Source organism: Coregonus lavaretus (genome assembly GCF_964263955.1).
Source record: "Coregonus lavaretus genome assembly, chromosome: 15".
Classification (NCBI taxonomy): Eukaryota; Metazoa; Chordata; class Actinopteri; order Salmoniformes; family Salmonidae; genus Coregonus; species Coregonus lavaretus.
Window position 1 is genome coordinate 374,400 of NC_140002.1, and position 22,847 is coordinate 397,246.

Here is a 22,847-nt window from a genome sequence, read left to right on the forward strand (position 1 = left end):
GTGTAAAACGAGGCGGGGAAAGTGCTTTTGTCCTTCACTGTGGAATTTTATGACAGAGGGAAAGCTTCACATTCCATGTCAAATGGCGGCGGAACAGTGAGACAGACTATGGATCCTACACGTCTAAACTATATATATTAGTCTGATTCACTGTCCTTTATAGCGTTTTTGCCTGGTGTCAAGAACAAACTCCTTGACAGCAGCATCGCTTGTTCTACTTCGCAAGGGCGGCGGGACAAGTTCCAAATCCATGAATTCTGAGAATAGTCAGCGCATAGGAAATGGACATGGGGGAAAGGTAGGCGAAAACAGTGGGCCTTTTGAGCACTTTGGTAGTTAGTTGTATAGAAAGTGTTTTAATGAATTCCAAATCTCTCAATGAATCGACGTCAATGTATTATTAACTAAAGTCGGCGTTATCTTGCATTGATAATGTTCTGAATAAAGGAGCTTGTTCAGCAGAGGGGAGGGAGGGGGGGACCCTAGTCTAGAACAATAACATTTTGCCCAGCTGTTGCCACACCTGTGTAGCACATCTATGCTGATATGCATCAGTTAATCTGTAACTGTCATGAATCTCCTCACAGTTTCATAGAATTTACCAAATTCGATCATCTAGAGTTGTCTTCATTCAGCCTTTTGAAAGATCTCCAAGACAGTTATTTTCAACCTTACTGACAATTTTAAATTGGCGACATGCAATCATCACTTGTTACAATCAATTGAATACAAACATTTAAACATTGACAATGGAGCAAAATGCACCCCATTACAGCCTCATACTGTTACGCTATGCAGTGCTGAAGGAAGAGGCCAAACATTTCATGAGAGCAACATAACTTTTTAAAGACATGATTTGAAGCTACACACAATTTGTTTACAAAGTCTCATACCACAAAGAAAAACACAAATAGGGGAGTAAATAGATCCATGGTTGTTTTGTTATGATAAGGTAAGACAATTGTATCATGACAGTGCTGATGGTATGTACATTTTAGAAAGAAAAAGAAGCCTCTGCACACACATTGCATGACATTTTGCATACATCTGTTGCCAGACTTTATATTTAACTGCGCACCATTTGAAGCATTGGGGTGGATTTAACCAATCCGATAAAGATGTATAGAGAACACACTAACTAGACACTGAGGATAAGCAAGGTAGCTGGAGATTAAACGTTTATTTTGTCGAGTGTAAACCTACAACTGTCTTTGTGGTCACCTGACAGAAGCTGTGGTGCGGTTTGTCTTTGTCATGGTAGGCCGGTCAGTTTTGTCTTTGTCATGTAGGCCGGTCAGTTTTGTCTTTGTCATGGTAGGCCGGTCAGTTTTGTCTTTGTCATGGTAGGCCGGTCAGTTTTGTCTTTGTCATGGTAGGCCGGTCAGTTTAGTCTTTGTCATGGTAGGCCGGTCAGTTTTGTCTTTGTCATGGTAGGCCTGTCAGTTTTGTCTTTGTCATGGTAGGCCGGTCAGTTTAGTCTTTGTCATGGTAGGCCGGTCAGTTTAGTCTTTGTCATGGTAGGCCGGTCAGTTTTGTCTTTGTCATGGTAGGCCGGTCAGTTTAGTCTTTGTCATGGTAGGCCGGTCAGTTTTGTCTTTGTCATGGTAGGCCGGTCAGTTTTGTCTTTGTCATGGTAGGCCGGTCAGTTTTGTCTTTGTCATGGTAGGGCTGTCTGCTGGATGGTGGTGTTGTTTGCGCTCTAAACTTTTTTTAATTGAACATATATGTGGTTATCTTTTTTTGAATTGTGTATGCAGTAACAGAGTGATGCTGAAACTCAGATTTTTCACTTTAAAATGTATGTTGTATGTCAAACACGAACCAATGATTGCGAAGTTAAACAAACCATACAACTCTATGCACAAGTACTACTCTTAACAATTACCACTGAACATTTTTACAAAAACACATTTACTTCTAGAACATTGCGGATGCAAAGTTTGGTAACAGAATGACAGAACAAACAGTCATTCTGTTACCAAACTTTGCATCTGCACTGTTCTTCAAGTTAATGTGTTTTTGTAAAATGTGTTCAGTGGTAATTGTTCAGTCTTATTAGATTAATCTCAGCACAATGCCCTCACTTAATGCTAACGCCCTTTGTTATGATACAAACCTGCGTTTCTGTGGAATAATACAGGCCACTGGTTTTAACCCTGTTCCTCCCTTTCCCTTTGGGTTACTACAGGTGAAAGGAGGAGTCGGGAAGAAGTCTGGACATGCTCACAGGAAGTCTCTGAATGACTCACTGGAGGGAGAGGTCAAGGCCTTCCTCATAGACGAGGGCCAGCTGCACACTTATGATGACCTCACCAAAGTCAACCCCGTGACCCCAACAACAGGTAGAGAGGCCCAAAGCCTACCTCTTGTTGGAGAGGGTCAGACATGGCTCAGCAGCGGTCAAGCTTGTTTTGCGTTGGAAATGGAACTGACATTTCCTAGGGACTTAAATGATGGTTCCTTTTTGAACATGTTAATATAGGTACTCGTTTAGGCTTTCTGTTTTTCCTGTTAATGAATGTGTAATCCCTGTGTGTTTTCTGTGGCAGTGCTGAAATGCCTACAGGCCAGGTACAGCGCTAAGGTTTTCTACACCCATGCAGGCTGCACCCTGGTGGCCCTCAACCCTTTCCAGCCCGTCCCTGGCCTCTACTCCCTGGATGTGATGAAGGAGTACCATTGTGCCCCACAGCCACAGGTATTGGACAACCATTAGCCTCTTTATCAGAGGCATTACCATGGCCTTTTTGGTTAATGTTTATACAATGTTATATCTACAAACACCGACTACTATATTTCATTTTAGCAGTGCCAAGTTCCTGTAACATGACTCTTAACACCTTAAACAAAGTCTGTTGGGTAAATTTAATGTTTAATAGTTTAAACAACATAGGGATGGGTCAATGCCAAACGGAAAGGAGTCCATTTCATGCATTCAACAAACGTCTCTAATATTTTTCTTTGTCTGGCCAGGAGTCCAAACCCCACATCTTCATAGTGGCGGAGGAAGCCTACAGGAACGTACAGGGCCAGGTGGAGCCCGTTAACCAGTCTCTGGTGGTCAGCGGAGAGAGCGGCGCAGGAAAGGTAAACTTTATTAACAATCAACAATGGTGGATAGAAATGTATAATATTCTACTGCCTCACTGATTACAAAAAGCAACAAAGCATTCCAAATTCATTGTCCATTATCATTCAGCTTTGTGGGTCTTCTTTTTTGGTCCTTTATTACTGTGAAGTGTTAATAGTGGAAGTTTAACATATGTTTAGAATGTTTTAAAGTGACCCTGAATAATTTCAAACCACTGTCTCTTTTATTCTTTACCAGACATGGACCTCTCGTTGCCTCATGAAGTACTATGCCACGGTGGCAGCCTCTTCCTCTCTGCTGAAGAGGCAGGAAACTGTGGAGAGGATAGAGAAGAGGGTACTGGACTCCAACCCCGTCATGGAGGCTTTTGGTGAGACTGGAAACTATTTTAGTTTTTTTAATATAAACTTTAACCGGGACAGTACGCAATCATCAACAATTCAGACAATATTGGGATCAAGGTGTCTGTAACCATCTAGTCAGTGTGGTTCAGTGACGTGTCCAGTTGACGTGATGGTTGTTGTTGCTATAGTGGACACGTGCTGATTCCATGCTTTGTTTATTTACTGGGCCCCTGTTTTATATAGGCAACTCCTGCACCTTACGGAACAGCAACAGCAGCCGCTTTGGAAAGTACATCCAGCTCCAGCTGAACCGGTATGTCTGGTTGTGTTTCTTTCTTTTTGTAGCTGATCCTAGATCAGTCCTGTTTAGTCAAGTGGTCATTGATGACAATGACCACAATAGTTGACAAGATGGCACAAACAGATCTGGGACCAGACTAGATCACTGCAGACACCTAATAAATAAGTTGACGAGAAATGAGAACGGAATAAGCTAACTGACAGGGTAGTTTTTGTGCTGACGACACAACCAGCGCCCTGTTCAAACAAATGTCTTTGTCATCGCAGCGCTAGCTGTGCCACTAGAGATCCTGGTTCGAATCCAGGCTCTGTCGTTGCCGGCCGCGACCGGGAGACCCATGGGGCGGCGCACAATTGGCCCAGGGTCGTCCAGGGTAGGGGAGGGAATGGCCGGCAGGGATGTAGCTCAGTTGGTAGAGCATGGCGTTTGCAACGCCAGGGTTGTGGGTTCGATTCCCACGGGGGGCCAGTATAAAAAAATTAAAAATAATGTATGCATTCACTAACTGTAAGTCGCTCTGGATAAGAGCGTCTGCTAAATGACTCAAATGTCAAATGTAAATTTGACCAGGTCTCAGCTGCTGGTGGGGGCGTCAGTACAAACATACCTACTGGAGAAGACCAGGGTGGCTGGACAACCAGCTAATGAGAGAAACTTCCACATATTCTACCAGGCAAGTTAAAGGCACACTCTTGACTACAAAGATTAATTCTAAGTTAATGTTAATTAACTGTAGTTTAATTGTAAATGAAGTAATATCGTGTGTGTGTGTGTGCCTGGCCTCCGTACATGTCAATACATTTAGTGTCTGATATATAGTGAAATTCTATTCTTTTCAGATGATGGCAGGAGGCAGCGATGAGCAGAGGAGGGACTGGAAGATGCCTCATGACCAACGTTTTGTCTGGCTTCCAAATGCTGACAAGACATTGGAAGGTACGTTTGTTGTGTCCTCATCCCCCAGCCAGTAGATTAAAAAACAATATAATATAATAATAATATAATAATAGCTTCTAATCGTTTGCATGTAATGAATGTAAAGGTACCATGTATTAAAAAATATATATATATATATTCAGGTCAGTGTTCCCAGGTACTGATTTTACTCTTCTCTTCTTCGCTTCTTTGTCTACTTCTTCTTCGCTTCTTTGTCTTGTTTTGCAGAGGATTGTTTTGATGAGACTGTAGAGGCGATGGTACACCTGGGCATCAATGCCGAGAAGCAGGGACATATATTTAGGGTATAATGATATACATTAAATCACCTAAAATGATTCTGAAGATGATTCTGTACTTTCTCCACATAATCACTCCATAAATATATTTCTACCACAACTCCCTGTCTTAACAGATACTAGCAGGTCTTCTTCAGTTGGGGAACGTGACTTTCTGTTCTGCCATGGATGAATCACAACCTTGTGACCTCGAGAAGCAATCCAAAGGTATTTCATCTGATATTACACTAGATCAACTTTCCATTCTGGTGTCTTAGACTTCAATTCGGTTAAATTCAATTTAAACTGTGGTCTGACTCCTTTCTCAACCTTCCACCCTCGTGTTTTAGACATCAGTTCAGCTCCAACGTGGTCTGAACAATCAATTAATCAATCAATCAAATTTGAAGACCGTTTTACATGAGCCCTGCTGTCTATCCTATAGTCTTTGTGCAGCGTTGTGCAGCGTTGCTGTGTGTCCCGGTGGATGAGCTTCAGACATGTCTCAGCGTACGGACCCTGAGGGCAGGGAAGCAGAGTGCTCTCTTCAAGCCCTGCTCCCTGGCAGACTGCAGCGTCAGGAGGGATTGCCTCGCCAAGGTCATCTACGCACAGTGAGTCAGACTAACAGAGAGGACACATTTCCTTCATAACCTCTTTTATAATCACTCCTATGTAAAAATCTGTCAAATGTTCAGATCTGAACCAGGTTGTGATTTTCAATCACTTTATTTTTTCCTAAAGCAGATTCGGAGAGTGAATACTTATTAGAAAGCATGCATTTGGGCTGAGGTCCAGCTCTTGTCTGTTGTGATGAAAGATTACCTGTCCTTTCCCTCATCAACTCCATTCTGAAAATATCACACCCTTTTAATGTGTACTGTAACTACAAAGGAATCAGACATTGTGTACTGAATGTTTTTTTCAATTTTTCCAAACAGATTATTTGAATGGTTGGTTACATTCATCAACGACAGCATATGTGCAGACAACTCCACCTGGTGCAACTTCATAGGTAAAGAAGTTATTTTCTATTGCTTAATCTCTCCCATATTACTAATTAAACATGAATCCTTGGTGTTTACTTGTCTCTCAGGCTAAAGCCGAATCTGTTCTTTTGGTTATCTTTCCTTTGTAATAACACCAGGGTAGTGGGTTCGATTCCCGGGACCTCCCATATGTAACGAAAATGTATGCACACGTAACCGCTTTCGATAAAGTGCCTGCATTTATTATTATAGTTCTTCTTTGTCTCCAGGTCTGCTGGATGTTTATGGTTTTGAGTGCTTTCAGTTGAACAACCTGGAACAGCTGTGCATCAACTACGCCAACGAGAAACTGCAGCAGCACTTTGTAGCCCACTATCTCAGAGCCCAACAGGTAGCCGTTAGGCTAAATTAACCTTTTCCACGTTGACCTAGTGAAATGTCTTCTATTTTTTTCTAGTTTAGCCTCTACAGCAGGGGTATTCAACTCTGACCCCTAGAGGGTCCGGAGCCTGCTGCTTTTTCTGTTCTACCAGATTAATTAATTGAACAATGGGGGGGGGGGGACTGGCTTCGAGGTCCAGAGTTGTTTTGCTGGCTGTAGGGCTATAGGCTCCGGTCTCAGAGTGTTAACCTGTTTAGTAGAGTGTGGAAATAGAACGTGGAAGAACTGGATGTTCCAATTCGGAATTTGCCTCGAGGGTGTGGAACACTTTTTTTGTAGCATAAGAGAATGTTGTCTTTAGTTATCTAGTGCTCAACAGTGAAGCCTCTCACCCTTAGGAGGAGTACGTCTCCGAGGGATTGGAGTGGTCGTTCGTTAAATACCAGGACAACCAGGGCTGTCTGGATCTGTTGGAGGGCAACCCCACTGGAGTGTTCTCTCTCCTCAATGAGGTGTGTACATCAGTGGAACCTCCTAGAACAGTGGATCCCAACTCCCGTCCTCCAGTATTCGCCAACAGCACACATTTTATGTTATAGCCCCCGGACAACACCTGATTCAACTTGTCGTGGGCTTGATGATTAGTTGTCAAGTAGAATCCAGGTGTGCTTGTCCTGGGGCCGCAACAAATATATGTACTGTTGGGGAATACTGGAGGACCGGAGTTGGGAAACCGCCGCTCTAGAATACTGTTATTAGTTCTACCTTTTTTATAAAGTAATTTTTTGTCCAGAAAAATATATCAAGTTCTTTTGGTTGTTTACTTTACTCACATGTCTTTGTCCGTTAACCCATCCACCCATTCAGGAATGCCTTCTCAACCGAGCCTCCGACGCCAAGCAGTTCAGGGTTCGCTTGGAGAAGGAGCTGTCCGACAACAGCAGTATGAGCTGGGACAAGTTCGGCAAGCTGCCCCACTTCACCGTGGCTCACTACGCTGGCAAAGTCTCCTACCAGATAGAAGGCATGATGGAGAAGAACAAGGTTCGTTGGAACAGTGCTGTGGAAGGTGCTGCTAACCATTCATAGCTGATGGCAAAAATACTATTTTTGGATTACAAGACCCACCTGTGCCGCCGACTATAATGGATTACTGTGACACGTTTGGTCCATTCAAACACTACTGTATATGCACTATGGAAGTCTGTGAAAGATGCTGGCCCTACATACTTCATAGCCAAAGGACGTTGCAAGACTTAATTTCATGAGAATACTTAATTAACACCAAACATACTGTGCATTCGGAAAGTATTCAGATCCCTTCAGACACATTGTTCCCCCCCCCCCCCCCCCTCATCAATCTACACACATAAAACCATAATGACAAAGCAAAAACAGGTTTTTTGATTTTTTTTTAGCAAATGTATTAAAAATAAAAAAACGGAAATCCCATTTACATGTGGAAAAAAATGAGGTTCTGAATACTTTTACGAATGCACTGTACTTCATTGCCAAAGGACATTGCAAGACTTAATTTCATGAGAATACTAAATTTTTTCTCTCCACTAACACTATTTGAAAATGTATGCACTCACTAACTGTAAGTCGCTCTGGATAAGAGCGTCTGCTAAATGACTAAAATGTCAATGTAAATATGCACCTTTCTCCCTCTATAGGACCCAGTGCCCCCAGAGCTCATCCACCTGCTACAGAAGTCTGAGAACCCTCTGCTTCACCAGCTGTTTGCTGACAGAGACCCAGCGGACCAAGGCACCAGGGGGCTCAGACAAGTGGTCACTGTGGTCTCCAAGTTCAAGGTGAGGCACAAAATCCTAGACGTTAGGATTCCTTCTGTTTTGTAGCGTTGATCTGGTTCTGTGGTATTCACTTTGTTCCGGAATTCCTCAGAGCCTCTTTGTTCCATATTTCATGGATGGTATATTGTCTCCCTATAGAACTCTCTGGAGAGCCTGATGAAGATTCTACACAGCACCACTCCTCACTACACCCGCTGCATCAAACCCAACACAGACTGCAGGCCGCTCACCTTCGTAAAGGAGGAGGTAGGAGAAAGCGACTGCTTTGACTTGGTAACAAACCATGAAAACGCATGAATCATCACTACGTCTTTGTTCAGTAGATGTCTTTTTTATCTTCTTGGAACACAAAACGTGACATTCGGAAAAAATGAAATGTGCAATTGATGACTCAGATATTGGTCACTAGGCAAAATCGTATGTTCATTTAATAATTTTATGTTATACAATTGTCTTATAAAGCTGTTTTTGACTCATCGTTAGGTCATTATGCAACTGGAGGCCTGTGGGATTGTGGAGACCATAAACATCAGCGCAGCAGGCTTTCCAATAAGGTAAGGCGACTGTAAGGTGCTCTGGATAAGAGCGTCTGCTAAATGACTAAAATGTAATTATGGCCGCAAAATTCTGGTAACTTTCCAAGGTAATCCAGAAATCCTGGTCGGAGGATTTCGGATTTCTTGCTTATTCCCTCTAAGTCCAGGGATCTTCCAACCTGGTTTTCTGGATTTTGGGGGAAGTTACCAGATTATTTTTTTTTTTTGCAACACTATAGAGAGCAGATCCCTTACCTGAACTGGGCTTGAACCTAGGAACCTCTGCACAACTACACAACAACTCATCAGTAGGGCGGCAGGTAGCTTAGTGGTTAAGAGCGTTGTGCCAGTAACCGAAAGGTCGCTGGTTCTAATCCCTGAGCCGACTAGGTGAAAAAATCTGCCGATGTGCCCTTGAGCAAGGCACTTAACCCTAATTGCTCCTGCAAGTCGCTCTGGATAAGAGCGTCTGCTAAATGACTAAAATGTAAATGTCAATCAGTACCACTGACCCTATAACACAAAGCCTTTTTTAAACACAATAGGGGTTGTACTGAACAAAATGTCCTCTTGATTTAGACTGCCCCTTTCCATTTCTTTTTGTTTTGTTTCTCAATGCAGAATTCCCTACACGAGTTTCATACAGCGTTATGGACTGATTTCCAACTGGACGTTGTTTTCTCAAGGGGCTGGTGAGAATGGTAAGTCTGACATCAGGAGAGATATACTGTAGTAGTGTGTGGTGTCGTTATGCCTTCTGACATGTACAGTGCCTTCAGAAAGTATTCGGACCACTTGACTTTTTCCACATTTTGTTACGTTACAGGTTATACTAAAATGGATTAATTCCCCTCATCAATCTACACACTACCAGATAATGACCAAACCAAAATAGGGTTTTTATAAAACAAAATACAATAAAAACTGAAATCACATTTAAGTAAGTATTCAGACCCTTTACTCAGTACTTTGTTGAAGCACTTTTTTTTGGGGGGGGGGGGGGGGGGTCAGTTCTGGTGACTTTTTAAAAGGACATTCTACTCTAAAATACAATTTCCACCTCCAGAAATTAGCCCAATAACTCATTGGTAAAATTATTTGTTAACATTTATTTTAACATATTGGGCCATGTACAGAATATAGCCTATTCATGGTCCATATTATCAGGAATGCTATTAGTAAAAAACATGATCACCTTTAGCCCAACGGATGCAGCAAAGTGCATATAGTCTGAAGCATGGGGTTGCCTATCTGCATAGGTGATCAAATACTTATGTCATGCAATAAAATGCAAATTAATTACTTAAAGATCATACAATGTGATTTTCTGGATTTTTGTTTTAGATTCCGTCTCTCACAGTTGAAGTGTACCTATGATAAGAATTACAGACCTCTACATGCTTTGTAAGTAGGAAAACCTGCAAAATCGGCAGTGTATCAAATACTTGTTCTCCCCACTGTATCTGCATTTACCCTATTGGGCTAATCATTAGCCAGATCTCAAATGTGATCTTTTAACTAGTTATTATCATTGATTAATTTTATGTCCCAAAAAACTTGCATAAACACTGAATATAATGTAGGCCTACCTGTTAGGGTAACATGGGGTAAAAAGCCCTCTGCCTGTACTTCTCACAGAAACCAATTAATGTCACAATTTTTCCACCAAACACTTACCCTGGTTTCCACTACTCTTGCTCAACAAAAAAATATGATCTGTCTCATCACAATTTAAGTCATTCCAAATAAATGATTTTGAGGTAGTGAGGCGTTGGACCCCCCAGTCACCCTACTATTGACCGGTGTTACATTTAGCCCCACTCTCCCCTATGCACCCCCTGCAAATTGCTGCGCCATAAACGTGCTTAACCATGCTTCTGCTCAAAATCCCCGGGTTTAAAATGGCGCAGGTTCCGCATATTTAGGAGTTGAAAAATAAATAAAGTAGGAATGGAAAGCTGGGATTCCCCTCTTTTTCTCTATTTAGCAAAAGCCATTAAAACAGCTGTTTTTGCGATTAAAAGAATTGTTGTGCATTGACTGCTTGTCAGAATGCATGTTTCCCTCCCTGTGGTACTTATAACATGAATGTACCACGAGAGGAATATTTATCTAGCATAGAACACAACAACAAGCAGACTTGGTAAATAGATCAACTATTCTACTATGGGGTTGTCAGATTTGTCTATTTATTACTTGTTTTGTTTGCAGAGAAAGTACATGTGGAATGTTCTAGCATCTTCAAAATGCGCCTCAGCAGAAATATTTTTTCATTTTCCATATTTTTTGTTGTTGCGTGGTGGCAATGATTTTGCCGTGGCGCAGCACCACAGCAAAACGAGTGCAGCGGAAACACTGGGCAGCGATTACAGCCTCGTCTTCTTGGGTATGACGCTACAATCTTGGCACACCTGTATTTGGGGAGTTTCTCTGCAGATCCTCTCAAGCTCTGTCAGGGTGGATGGGGAGCGTCGCTGCACAGCTATTTTTAGGTCTCTTCAGAGATGTTCAATCGGGTTCAAGTCCGGGCTCTGGCTGGGCCACTCAAGGACATTCAGAGACTTGTCCCGAAGCCACTCCTGTGTTGTCTTGGCTGTGTGCTTAGGGTTGTTGTTCTGTTGGAAGGTGAACCTTCACCCCAGTCTGTGTTCCTGAGCGCTCTGGAGCAGGTTTTCATCAAGGATCGCTCTGTACTCCGTTCATCTTTCCCTCAATCCTGACTAGTCTCCCAGTCCCTGCCGCTGAAAAACATCCCTACAGCATGATGCTGACACCACCATGCTTCACCGTAGGGATGGTGCCAGGTTTTCTCCAGATGTGACGCTTGGCATTCAGGCCAAAGAGTTCAATCTTGGTTTCATAAGACCAGAGAATCTTGTTTCTCATGGTCTGAAAGTCCTTTAGGTGCCTTTTGGCAAACTCCAAGCGGGCTGTCATGTGCCTTTTACTGAGGAATGGCTTCCGTCTGGCCGCTCTACCATAAAGGCCTGATTGGTGGAGTGCTGCAGAGATGGTTGTCCTTATGGAAAGTTCTCCCATCTCCACAGAGGAACTCTGGAGCTCTGTCAGAGTGACCATCGGGTTCTTGGTCACCTCCCTGACCAAGGCCCTTCTCCCCCGATTGCTCAGTTTGGCCAGGCGGCCAGCTCTAGGAAGAGTCTTGGTGGTTCCAAATGACTTCCATTTAAGGCCACTGTGTGTTTGGGGACCTTCAATGCTGCAGAAATGTTTTGGTACCTTTCCCCAGATCTGTGCCTCGACACAATCCTGTCTCGGAGCCCTATGGACAATTCCTCTGACCTCATGGCTTGTTTTTGCTCTGACATGCACTGTCAACTGTGGGACCTTATATAGACAGGTGTGTGCCTTTCCAAATCATGTCCAATCAATTTAACTTACCACAGGTGGACTCCAATCAATCAAGTTGTAGAAACATCTCAAGGATGATCAATGGAAACAGGATGCACCTGTGCTCAATTTCGAGTCTCATAGCAAAGGGTCTGAATACTTATGTAATAAATAAGGTATTTATTTATACATTTGCCAACATTTCTAAAAACCTGTTTTCGCTTTGTCATTTTGGGGTATTGTGTGTAAATTGAGGGAAAATAAACAATTTAATCAAAATTTTGAAAAAGTCAAGGGGTCTAAATACTTCCGAATGCAATGTATTCATACCTCTTGACTTTTTCCACATTCTGTTGTGTCACAGCCTGAATAAGAAATTAATTAAATTGAGATTTGTTGTCACTGGCCTACACACACTACCCCACAATATGAAATTGGCATTATGTTTTTTGAAATGTGTTTTTTTTTTTTTTTAAGTAAAAGCTGAAATGTTTTGAGTCTATGTATTCAACCCCTTTTGTTATGGCAAACCTAAATAAGTTCAGGAGTAAAAATTAGCTTAAGTCATAATAAGTTGCATGGACTCACTGTGTGCAATAATAGTGTTTAACATGATGTTTTAATGACTACCTCATCTCTGTACCCCACACACACAATTATCTGTAAGGTCCTTCAGTCGAGTAGTGAATTTTAAACACAGATTCAACCACAGAGACCAGGGAGATTGTCCAATGCCTCGCAAAGAAGGTCACCTATTGGTAGATAGGTAAAAAAGAAAAGCAGACATTGAATATCCCTTTGAGCATGGTGAAGTTATTAATTACACTTTGGATGGTGTATCAATACAGCCAGTCACTACAAAGATACAGGCGTCCTTCCTAACTCAGTTGCCGGAGAGGAAGGAAACTGCTCAGGGATTTCACCATGGTGACTTTAAACTCTAACTCTTGTAATTGCTGTGATAACACTGTAGTTACTCCACAATGCTAACCTAATTGACAGAGTGAAAAGAAGGAAGCCAGTACAGAATAAAACATATTCTAAAACATGCATCCTTTTGCACTAAAGTAATACTACAAAAATTGTGGCAAAGCAATTAACTTTTTGTCCTGAATACAGTGTGTTATGTTTGGGGCAAATCCAATACAACACATTACTGAGTACCACTCTACATATTTTCAAGCATAGTGATGGCTGCATCACGTTATGGGTATGCTTGTAAGCTTTAAGGACTGGGGAGTTTTTCAGGATAAAAAATAAACATAATGGCGCTAAGCACAGGCAGAATCCTAGAGGAAAACCTGGTTCCGTCTGCTTTCCACCAGACACTGGGAGATTAATTCACCCTTCAGCAGGATAATGACCTAAAACCCAAGGACAAATCTACACTGGAGTTGCTTACCAAGAAGACTGTTCCTGAGTGGCCGAATTATTATTATTATTATTATTATTATTATTATTATTATTATTATAGTTTTGAATTAAATCTGCTTGAAAATCTATGGCAAGTCCTGAAAAATGGTTGTCTAGCAATGATCAACAACCAATTTGACAGAGCTTGAAGAATGTTGAAATGAAGAATGGTCCTCTGTAGCTCAATTGGTAGAGCATGGCGCTTGTAACGCCAGGGTAGTGGGTTCGATCCCCGGGACCACACATATGTAAAAAAAAAAATGTATGCACACGACTGTAAGTCGCTTTGGATAAAAGCGTCTGCTAAATGGCTTATTATTATTATTAAATGTTGAACAATTCAGGTGTGGGAAGCTCTTAGACTCACAGCTGTAATCGCTGCCAAAGGTGCTTCTACAAAGTATTGACTCTGGTGTGAATACTTATGTAAATGAGATGTATTTATTTCATTTTCAATAAATTAGCAAAAATGTCTAAATACATGTTTTCACTTTGTCATTATGGGGTATTGTGTGTGTGTGTGTGTGTAGATGGGTAAGGGATAAAAAAAAAAAAAATGTAAATCAATTTTGAATTCAGGCTGTAATGCATCAAAATCTGGAATAAGTCAAGGGGTATGAATACTTTCTGAACGCACTGTAACTCCAAAGAAAACAAACCGTTGAATAGTGAACTCTTTGGTCATGTGCATAGTCAATACTTTTATCAGAATGAATACAGGTTCTGTTATCTTTGTACTCTCTTGCTGATGGCTCTTTTCTTTCCCCTATCCTGTCCCCTGTCCTGTCCCCTCTCCTGTCCCCTCTCCTGTCCCCTGTCCTGTCCCCTGTCCTGTCCCCTATCCTGTCCCCTATCCTGTCCCCTATCCTGTCCCCTGTCCTCTCCTCTCCTTAGAGTTCATCCTCTACTCTCCCCTCCTACTCTGGCGCTCCTTAGAGTTGACTTTTCTAAAAGATGTTTCCAACTATTTTATAATCTCTCAGGTAAACGCATGCTTAAGCAATTTCTTCATTGCATGCTGTGCTTTTTCCTTCTCTGACGTTCCCCGCCGGCTCTGACTTGCTGTCAAAATGAATTATCTGTCCTACTGTCAAGTCGATGCCGTTTGTTTTGTATTCCAGAACGGAAATATGTGTTATGCTAATTTTCCATTGTTATGGGGTGACACTTAATCCTGTGTAATGCTCATCATCTACATAGTTTTACCTCATACCTTGGTTTACAGGCTACCATCAAGTGTTTATACACAAAGGGCATTCATTGTGTGGTTTGGCAGTCGAAACAGAATGGGGTCAACAACATTCACGTTAACCTTGAAGCAACCATTTTTTAAGTGCTACCTCGAATGAAAAATATCAGGCTGTGGTAAAAATCTGGGCAGTGTTTCGGCATGCAGACTATCGTGTCATGGTATGCTATGTAAGATGTGTTCGACTCTGCCATGTGTCTAAATGCATGCAGTCCTTCATATAGATTTCAGTCTATGTCTCTAACCCCTCCCCCTCCCCCCCCCCTCCTCCCTCAGGATTGGAGGAGAACAACAAGGATGATCTTGGTTCGGCTGTGGCTGATATTCTCAGGGTGGTGTTAAAAAGTAACTCTCTCGACCCCTCGCACCATAGCGACAGCGAGACCCGCAGCTCGCTGGTGCACTGCGGCAGGACCAAAGTGTTCCTGACTAATTCCACGGTGAGTTGGTCTTCAGCATCATAGTCGGTTGAATTTACATCTGTGATTTGATTTGATAACAATGAGATTTAATAGTCTTGAGTGAAGTCCAGTTATGTATACTGAACAAAAATATAACCACAACATGCAACAATTTCAATGATTTTACTGAGTTACAGTTTATATAAAGAAATCAGTCAATTGAAATAAATAAATTAGGCCCTAATCTATGGATTTCACATGAGTGGGCAGGGGCGCAGCCATGGGTAGGCCTGGGAGGGCATAGGCCCACCCACATGAGCACCAGGTCCAACCACTGGGGAGCCAGGCCCAGCTAATCAAAATGAGGGTTTTTTTTCCCACAAAAGGGCTTTATTACAGACAAATACTCCTCAGTTTCATCAGCTGTCCGGGTGGCTGGTCTCAGACAATCCCGCAGGTGAAGAAGCCGGATGTGGAGGTCCTGGGCTGGCTGGTTGCATGTGGTCTGTGGTTATGAGGCCGGTTGGACGTATTGCCAAATTCTCTAAAACGACGTTTGAGGCAGCTTATGGTAGAGAAATTAACATTCAATTCTCTGGCAACAGCTCTGGTGGACATTCCTACAGTCAGCATGCCAATTGCACGCTCCCTCAAAACTTGATACATCTATAGCATTGTGTTGTACATCTATAGCATTTTAGAGTGGCCTTTTATTGTCCTCAGCATAAGGTCCACCTGTGTAATGATCATGCTGTTTAATCAGCTTCTTGATATGCCACACCTGGCAGGTGGATGGATTATCTTGGCAACGGATAAAATGCTCACTAACAGGGATGTAAACAAATTTGTGCACAACATTTGAGAGAAATTGTTTTTTTGTGTCTATGGAAAATTTCTGGCCTCCTTTTTATTTCAGCTCATGAAACATGGGACCAACACTTTTTAAATGTTGCATTTATATTTTTGTTCTGTGTAGTTAGTTTGTGTGATTCGTATGTTAAGAAGCCCTCTAATCCATACACTGTAACAGGATCACATTGTTGAGTGGAGCATAAAAACTCAAAACATCCCACTGGGCACAAACTGCTTGAAACAACATTGTTTCCACATCTTTTCAACAACAACAAAATTAACGCGATGACACTGAATCAATGTGGAAAACCGATTTTTGGATTCGCAAAAAGTAATCAACGTAAAGGAATTTCGAACGTGTCTTTTTTTTAGTCTAAATCCAAATGAGATGGTTCAAATGTTTCTTGAATTCACGTTAGTTGACAACTAAAACAATTTGTAAATCAAAAACTAGACGTTGAACTGACGTCTGTTGCCCAGTGGGATAGGTCACAGCTGGCATAGCCACGATAGTCTGCGGACCGTTTATGTCACCATGGGCCGACCAATAGAACTGAATGGGATCTCTACCCGGCCGACGGACTATTGAGGGCTCGGCCACCGTGAACTATGAACTCAGCTTCGGTGGCCTCCAGACAGTTGTCCTGTCCATAAGCAGTGTACCGTGAGTCTGGGATGGGCCTAATCCTCAGCACTGATCTAATCTATAGCTGGAGCTGATGGAGGAAGGCAGAAACAGGGTGCGCTCCCAGAGGGCCTTCTCTATCCAGTGCTGCTGGCACAGGCACAAACAACGCAGACGTCACGCCGCGAGACGGGCCTCCACCCTGATCCAAGCAGGTAAGGTCAAGACCTAAATCTCTACCGGCCTGTGAGGAGAGGGAGAGGTCACAGTATACTGCTCGGTAACTATGGCCTCGCTCCAACTGTGTCTGCCATCACTTCTGTTATGCGAATGGGATCATTGCATGGCACACAGGTTTTCTTAAAGCTTTGGTACACAGCTCCACTGCTGTATGTACAGTAACCTCCTGTCTTGGTCTGGCTCGACCTGGCTGTTCCTGTCTAGGTGTCCTGTCTTAGTCTGGCTCTACCTGGCTGTTCCTGTCTCCTGTCTTGGTCTGGCTGTTCCTGTCTAGGTGTCCTGTCTTAGTCTGGCTCTACCTGGCTGTTCCTGTCTAGGTGTCCTGTCTTAGTCTGGCTCTACCTGGCTGTTCCTGTCTAGGTGTCCTGTCTTGGTCTGGCTGTTCCTGTCTAGGTGTCCTGTCTTAGTCTGACTCTACCTGGCTGTTCCTGTCTAGGTGTCCTGTCTTGGTCTGGCTGTTCCTGTCTAGGTGTCCTGTCTTGGTCTGGCTGTTCCTGTCTAGGTGTCCTGTCTCGGTCTGGCTGTTCCTGTCTAGGTCTCCTGTCTTAGTCTGGCTCTACCTGGCTGTTCCTGTCTAGGTGTCCTGTCTTGGTCTGGCTCTACCTGGCTGTTCCTGTCTAGGTGTCCTGTCTTAGTCTACCTGGCTGTTCCTGTCTAGGTGTCCTGTCTTGGTCTGGCTCTACCTGGCTGTTCCTGTCTAGGTGTCCTGTCTTGGTCTGGCTGTTCCTGTCTAGGTGTCCTGTCTTAGTCTACCTGGCTGTTCCTGTCTAGGTGTCCTGTCTTGGTCTGGCTGTTCCTGTCTAGGTGTCCTGTCTTAGTCTACCTGGCTGTTCCTGTCTAGGTGTCCTGTCTTGGTCTGGCTGTTCCTGTCTAGGTGTCCTGTCTTAGTCTACCTGGCTGTTCCTGTCTAGGTGTCCTGTCTTAGTCTACCTGGCTGTTCCTGTCTAGGTGTCCTGTCTTGGTCTGGCTGTTCCTGTCTAGGTGTCCTGTCTTAGTCTACCTGGCTGTTCCTGTCTAGGTGTCCTGTCTTAGTCTACCTGGCTGTTCCTGTCTAGGTGTCCTGTCTTGGTCTGGCTGTTCCTGTCTAGGTGTCCTGTCTTAGTCTACCTGGCTGTTCCTGTCTAGGTGTCCTGTCTTGGTCTGGCTGTTCCTGTCTAGGTGTCCTGTCTTAGTCTACCTGGCTGTTCCTGTCTAGGTGTCCTGTCTTGGTCTGGCTGTTCCTGTCTAGGTGTCCTGTCTTAGTCTACCTGGCTGTTCCTGTCTAGGTGTCCTGTCTTAGTCTGGCTGTTCCTGTCTAGGTGTCCTGTCTTGGTCTGGCTGTTCCTGTCTAGGTGTCCTGTCTTAGTCTACCTGGCTGTTCCTGTCTAGGTGTCCTGTCTTAGTCTACCTGGCTGTCTGACCAAGAGGCACCAGCTGGTAGAGCCTGCAACATTGTTCAGATGACTACGGGTTACTGTACCTAAATCCTTATGAAGGGAACAGAACAACACCTTGACCATACGTTTCCCCTGAATCACATTGATGTTAATGTTATCTAGATGTACCTTTTGGTGATCAGATCTCGATGATTTAATCCAGATAAGGTGTTCATTTATACAGATTGCAGCATTTGACACAGCTGTCAGACAAAATGGTGCATGTATAGAATGCACTGTTGTCTTGATATTATTACATTTACATTTAAGTCATTTAGCAGACGCTCTTATCCAGAGAGACTTATTATGGGAGTTACTGTTCGGTTGTCTGTGATGGATCTATAGAGATACGATGTAAATGTGTTCTTTCTAATTCTGTGGCTGTATCATTATCTGGTCGCTTCTCCTTCCCCCCCTGCAGTGGTGAGGTCATGGCTGGTCAGGAGAGCGATCCAGAGGTGGCACAGGGCAGCCATAGTGCTCCAGAGGTCCTGGAGGAAATGGAGGGTGAGTAGAAGTGCTGCTGGCTTCTTGCTAGGTCACCCTCGCACAAAATGGGTTTTTAACCTCAAGGATCTTTCCTGGTTAAAACGAAGGGTCAATTAAAATAGGTGGCATGCATGATTTTCTTGAATTCAGTGGCTCCCATCCTCGCTGTCTGAATTCTAGGACCGTGTGTTTAACTCAAGTGGCCAGTTCTTCTAAGTAGGATTTTTCTCCTTTCCTACGGGAATGAATTCATTTTGATTTGACATGTAAAATACAAACAGTTGCTTCAGTCAAAGGAAATAAACCATACACGCATTAAACACAAAGTCAACCGTTTTTTTTTTTTCCTCCATTGTGGTCCTCCTTGTCAGACGTGAAAGAAGGAAAAGCTAGTGCAGGAGCTGTGAATGACTGTACTGACTGTCCTCGTGTTGCAGGCGCTGATGGACGCCCTGGCTGAGGCAGAGCTGGACGACGCAGAGGATCTTCAGGAGGAGGCCGTGCCACCAGAGTTGGACCCCATCCTCCGGGCCAGGGGCTTGGTGCAGCTCTCCAGCATCCAGGAGCCCGTCATGGTGCGAGGCTGGCCCATGGGCCTGGCCCTGGCCTCAGCCCCCACCGTCACTGTGTCCATGACCGCGACGGGCTTCCAGAAGATGATGTCTGTAATGGCCTGCCTCAACGGACACTGCTTCAGGACCGGGGAGTACAAGGTGGAGACCAACCAATTCAAGCAGGGGGTTGCCTCCATCAGGGCTCAGCCCAGGGTAAGACCACAATCTCTCCCCTCCAGACAAATATTTGAAATACTTGAGGCAAGCGAAGTCGAGCGCACCTCAAATATACATTTTTTTGAATTATGTATTTGACCCAGGTATTATACTCTCCTCACACAGACCATTCCCACCTGTATTCACATTTGTGATACTGTATTGTTGTTATTTCTGTACAGATTCATTGTGATTTTGTGGTCCTTTCTCACTTCATTTAGGGGTCTATTAAGCTCCACTACCAGCGATCTCCACTGCTCTACGCCGATATGCATCCAGACAACAAGCATGATGGAGTGACAGGATTGAACCAGATACTGCTAGAGGGTACCTGAATGGGATCCATTCTATGTTCCTGCTTTATATCCAACACTTTAAATGAGCTGCCTCAATTATATAACTGCACCTTTTGATATGTACTGTAGATGGAGATAATGGTCCTAGAGAAATGGTCTTGTAGGACTGTAGCTGCCATATTGGAAATATTTGTTGATTGTTGGAAAGTCTCAGGCTTCATGACCACTTGGGTGCCTTTCTCAAAATCCGTGGTGTTAAACTCAAGAATGTACCGTGGGTGAACTTGCCATTTTTATTTATGGGTAGAGGGAAGCAGTTGCTTTTGGGATATTTGTGGTACTCCTTTTGCAATGTTAAAGATCATGTTTTAATTTTAGATATTGCTGCATTGTTTAAGTTATTGACATGCCTGTTTTTTAGAGGGAAATTATCTATAAAATGTTATTTTCATCAGGGATACATGTTCTGTTTAAACCACATTCTGGATTTTTTTATATCTGTACACTTGAGCTCACTGACCAAATCGAACTAATTTTAGCATAGTCAACTACAGATCAAGAGAAAGCTGGGCATTTACACCAAATCCAGTGTATTTTATGGCACAAGCTTCATTATGAGATCTTTATTAGAAGAGGTACACTACAGTGTTTTGCATACATGGGAATAGTATGTCTTTTAGTGTTAATAACCAAACGGCACGACAGAAACACCCAATGTTTTGCTGTATTTATTTGAAAAGAACCATTGATGTGCCACATTGCTTGAAATGCCATGACGATGTTTATTTGCCAAAAAGGATTGTATACTTTTGACCTTTATTTTGCTACTTCGCCACTACAGTAGTTACCTTTGCCTTGTCCAATACCTTCTACTAGAGTAACTTATCTTTTGTAACCCACTGCTAATATAATCCTTCCTTGAATTACGTTTGTATTTTGAACCGACTAAACAATAGTTCTTGTTACGTTTAAGGCCATTCAAAGCCATACCCAGACCAAATGTGTTATGAAACATTGCTAGCTACTTGGTGTTTATATAGCTGTACCAAGAACCCTTTTAAAAGACCTGACTTAGCTAGTTGTCTTTGCAATACTGTAGTTCCAAGTCAAAATAAATATTTAACAAATTGGTATACTGCTTTGTATATTTACACAGTAGAAATAAACCGAAGATAATTGTTTTTGTAAAAAAAAAAAAAAAAAAAAGAATTATTGACTCCGTGTGGGTCATAATAGGGTATTCTGCAAGTACATTTTAATCGTTTTTCTCAACAATCTGCAAGCATTGATCTGATAGCTCAACAAACAGAGGCTCTTGCATGGCGGTCTTCATGGCGTCTGCTTTGCTCTCGGCCGTGTCCACAGAGCGCATCAGCTGACAGAGGTGGGGGTTCCGGAGCAGCTCTCTCAGCTCCTCCGACTTGCCTGTAGAGAAGCATAAACAATGGTATTACAGCAGACGTTAGAACAACATTTCATACAGTAAAACTCGTCCATTAATAATGTATTAGTGGACAATATGGCAGCCAAGTGACTCATGTACCCAGTAAGTTACAGGGGTTTAAAAGTTCAGAGTGCAAACGGAAATGTCCCAATGCATTTAGTACCTAATAGTCGTAGCCGCTGAAGTGGAACTTTATCTGTATGGTCGTCATCATCATCAAGGACATCTTCAACGGTCCAGGGATCTTCTGCTGAAAGAACCAGACAGAGTGTATAGTCGAACGGCTGTATTTTACACAGAGCGTCAAACAAACGTGATAAACAAATGTGTTGCCTGATAGAAAATGAGGAAAACAGGTCCCAACGGATAAAGCATAATTCTGTGTGCAATGTTTAACTTCTGAACATCTCACCAAACTGAGTACATTCCTGGGAATTGATGAGAAGGTTCTTAGGCAGGTAGCTTAGTGGTTAAGAGCGCTGTGCCAATAACCGAAAGGTTGCTGGTTCTAATCCCCGAGCCAACTAGGTGAAAAATCTGTCGATGTGCCCTTGAGCAAGGCACTTAACCCTAATTGCTCCTGTAAGTCGCTCTGGATAAGAGCGTCTGCTAATTTTTTTTTTTTTTTTTTTTTTTTTTTTTTTTAGTCATTTAGCAGACGCTCTTATCCAGAGCGACTTACAGTTAGTGAATACATTATTTATTTTTTATACTGGCCCCCCGTGGGAATCGAACCCACAACCCTGGCATTGCAAACGCCATGCTCTATCAACTGAGCTACATCCCTGCCGGTCATTCCCTCCCCTACCCTGGACGACGCTGGGCCAATTGTGCGCCGCCCATGAGTCTCCTGGTCGCGGCCGGCTGCGACAGAGCCTGGATTCGAACCAGGATCTCTAGTGGCACAGTTAGCACTGCGATGCAGTGCCTTAGACCACTGCGCCACTCAGGAGTGCCTCCTTACTAAAATGTAAAAAATGTATAAGATTGGCAATTACATTGACCATTATAACCTACCATTGCCGTAAGCTCCATTTAGGTCTTGAGCAGGAGGAGGCACTGACTGTTTTGGGGGCTGGCAGGTATCTGGGAAAAGAAAACATCATGGTAGACTGTCATGTCATGATCCACATGATACCTCAACTGTGATAACGCATGTTATCTGCTATTGCTCTATAGGTTATTTATGAATGATAGTCACTTCAAGACTATAGGTACTAATGTAATGGAAAAACAAACGTTCTTACCATTGGCCTTGTGGGTCTTGTAACAACTGAGAGAGCAGCTGAAAAACAAAACAAAAGGTCAAAATGTGGAACAGAACATGACAGACAAATCATATAATGCATGTTTTGTAGCTAGCTAGCTAAATTATGTAGCTTTAGTAGCGGTACCTAGCTAGCTGTTTTTTAAAAATCTGCAGCAGAAGTACAAACAAGAAGAAATTATACTCACTATCTGATTCTACAGGCCGGACATCGGTATTTGGGTGTCTCTCCACTGCACACATTGCAGATCTGCATTTTGATTATAATATTCTAAACAAATTTCACGTGGAACACAATTCTAATATGTCGACTGCTAGCTAGCTAGAAAAACAGACACATGTTGGTAAAAGGCGTGACGTCATC

At 43.0% G+C, this 22,847-nt stretch overlaps 2 protein-coding genes across 3 annotated transcripts; one reads left to right on the forward strand and one right to left on the reverse strand.

Moving 5' to 3' along the window:
- Positions 1–36: 36 nt before the first annotated feature.
- Positions 37–20,903, forward strand: myo19 (myosin XIX). Its single transcript, XM_084178489.1, has 24 exons — positions 37–298; positions 2,189–2,342; positions 2,550–2,698; positions 2,974–3,087; positions 3,329–3,461; positions 3,679–3,748; positions 4,307–4,409; positions 4,576–4,672; positions 4,901–4,977; positions 5,088–5,178; positions 5,396–5,564; positions 5,892–5,965; positions 6,209–6,330; positions 6,720–6,833; positions 7,189–7,365; positions 7,998–8,138; positions 8,277–8,384; positions 8,622–8,692; positions 9,296–9,375; positions 14,961–15,124; positions 16,648–16,777; positions 18,639–18,724; positions 19,144–19,473; positions 19,698–20,903. Exons 1-24 carry the CDS (start codon positions 251–253, stop codon positions 19,809–19,811), a joined length of 2,916 nt encoding a protein of 971 aa, XP_084034615.1. The 5' UTR covers positions 37–250; the 3' UTR covers positions 19,812–20,903.
- Positions 20,485–22,847, reverse strand: znhit3 (zinc finger, HIT-type containing 3). Of its 2 annotated transcripts, none has more exons than XM_084178490.1 (5): positions 22,672–22,847; positions 22,464–22,501; positions 22,234–22,302; positions 21,380–21,466; positions 20,485–21,197 (listed from the first exon to the last, which is right to left on the reverse strand). In XM_084178490.1, the coding sequence occupies exons 1-5, from the start codon at positions 22,737–22,739 to the stop codon at positions 21,028–21,030; spliced, it is 432 nt and encodes a 143-aa protein (XP_084034616.1). In that variant the 5' UTR covers positions 22,740–22,847; the 3' UTR covers positions 20,485–21,027. The 2 variants fall into 2 exon arrangements, with proteins under 2 accessions (XP_084034616.1, XP_084034617.1); XM_084178491.1 differs by having other exon boundaries at positions 21,380–21,463; positions 22,672–22,822.